The sequence below is a fragment of the Aplysia californica genome, unplaced genomic scaffold, assembly GCF_000002075.1.
Source record: "Aplysia californica isolate F4 #8 unplaced genomic scaffold, AplCal3.0 scaffold00279, whole genome shotgun sequence".
Classification (NCBI taxonomy): Eukaryota; Metazoa; Mollusca; class Gastropoda; order Aplysiida; family Aplysiidae; genus Aplysia; species Aplysia californica.
The window spans coordinates 30,353-31,979 of record NW_004797549.1 but is presented as its reverse complement, the minus strand read 5'-3'; the positions used below and the strand labels follow the sequence as shown (position 1 = coordinate 31,979).

At 43.6% G+C, this 1,627-nt stretch overlaps 1 protein-coding gene across 1 annotated transcript in view; it reads right to left on the bottom strand.

Annotated features, from left to right (window-relative positions):
• Window positions 1-1,627, bottom strand: part of LOC101864400 (protein REDUCED WALL ACETYLATION 2) — a gene marked incomplete in the record, with an annotated part of 9,222 nt that overhangs the window by 2,163 nt on the left and 5,432 nt on the right. The window contains 1 exon segment of the mRNA XM_013084220.1: window positions 86-766. Within this exon segment, the coding sequence (XP_012939674.1) occupies window positions 86-766 (681 nt within the window).

The following is a 1,627-nucleotide window of genomic DNA, read 5'->3' as shown; positions in this document are numbered from 1 at the left end:
ACACACACACACACACACACACACACGCACATAAATACAAACTGACACACATACGCACACACTGACATATCATAGACATTCATACCTAGCCAGGCAAACATATGGATGTGGTATCGCCTCAACAGTGGGTGTATATTCCTCAGCAAGATGAAGACGAGGATGGGAATGATAGAGGTATAAGGATGCAGTCTATTGTAAGCGTATTTGTCTTTCTGCATGAAGGAAAAGTACCAGCCGAAACCGACTGCAACGCCTACAGCCGCCATGCCAATACGAATGCCCCACTTCCGGCCTTGCTCTGCCTTGCTGTGCGACTGACTGTCCAGGTAAGTCATCAGCGCCTCAAAATGCGGGTAATTGTAGGCGCACAACATGCCAACAAAGCAGGCCCAGTGGTCCAAACCGGCACGGAACGACCACTCGTGCATAATGCTTCCTGTATTGTCGTGCAGCCCAAGCACGAAAGCGAAAGGTCTGAAGACCCACTCCGATACCCCCGGGATGTCGAAGATGATTGCGTTGCAGACGAAGTAGGCGAGAAATTTGAGTGCCATCTTGCGTGGTTTGGTGTTCCACGAACTGAACGTCCTCATGAACACATAGACGGTGAGGAACCAGTAAGTGTGCATGGCGCAGATGTAGTAGAGCATATACTCATTGTCCGTTACCATGACTACAAAGATGACGAGGAAGTTCAGTCGGAACAGCATCTTGACAATTCGGTAGCCAGAGAAGTCCTTTCGGATCCAGAAGAAGGAGAAGTTGCCTGGGGAGAAAGGGAGGAAGAACACCAGTTATGGCGAGGACCCTCAGTAAGTGCAATTGACTCATCTGAAACTCAACACAATTGATCCGAAAGCAGCAGTGAGCCTAAAGAAAATAAGAACTCCCCGATTTTTTCCCTATTATTAATTATGCAAACCCTCAAAACCGAAACCACCGGCTGAACCCCCCCCAAAAAAAATCTGGCGTTCCCAACAGATTTCGGCTCAAGCGGACTCCACTGCAGTTTCTTGTTTCTGTGGAATACATTATGTATTTGGCACCAGAAGTAATGGTGTGACGTCCTAATCGTTTCACCTTTAATAATGAGTCTACCACTATGGATCAAAACCTGCACCTCCCCTTGACATCCTAAGGACACTAGAGGAAGGAAAAACTCGAAAGAAAAAGTAAAAAATAAGTACAAATATGAATTTTGACTTTCTGCTTTTGCAGATAGCCCCAAGCATTCAATTTTTTTGACATTCAACAATAAGCCTTTATGTTCATTGTCCATAAAAACAGTATCAGAAGCAATTTTTAAAATTTTTTTTAGTGAAGGTCATTTTGTGAATCAGCAATTAAAACTGTCCGTGTCCTCTGCATAATACCCGTTGTTATCGATGTTTTGTGCACTCTCTTTGAGACCTTGACTTTCTTTTAGGTTTCTAAGGATTTTTTTCTTCAATCTCTTCTCTCAGAAATAAAAGGCTATAGAGAAACGTATCATGTTTATAATACCCCCCTCCCCTTTCCCATTCCACCCTTGTCTCTCGGATTCACCCCCCCCAAAAAAAACAACAACAACAAAACAACTAAGCAAATCAAAATAAAACAAACAAAACTAAACTGAACAACAAAGAGA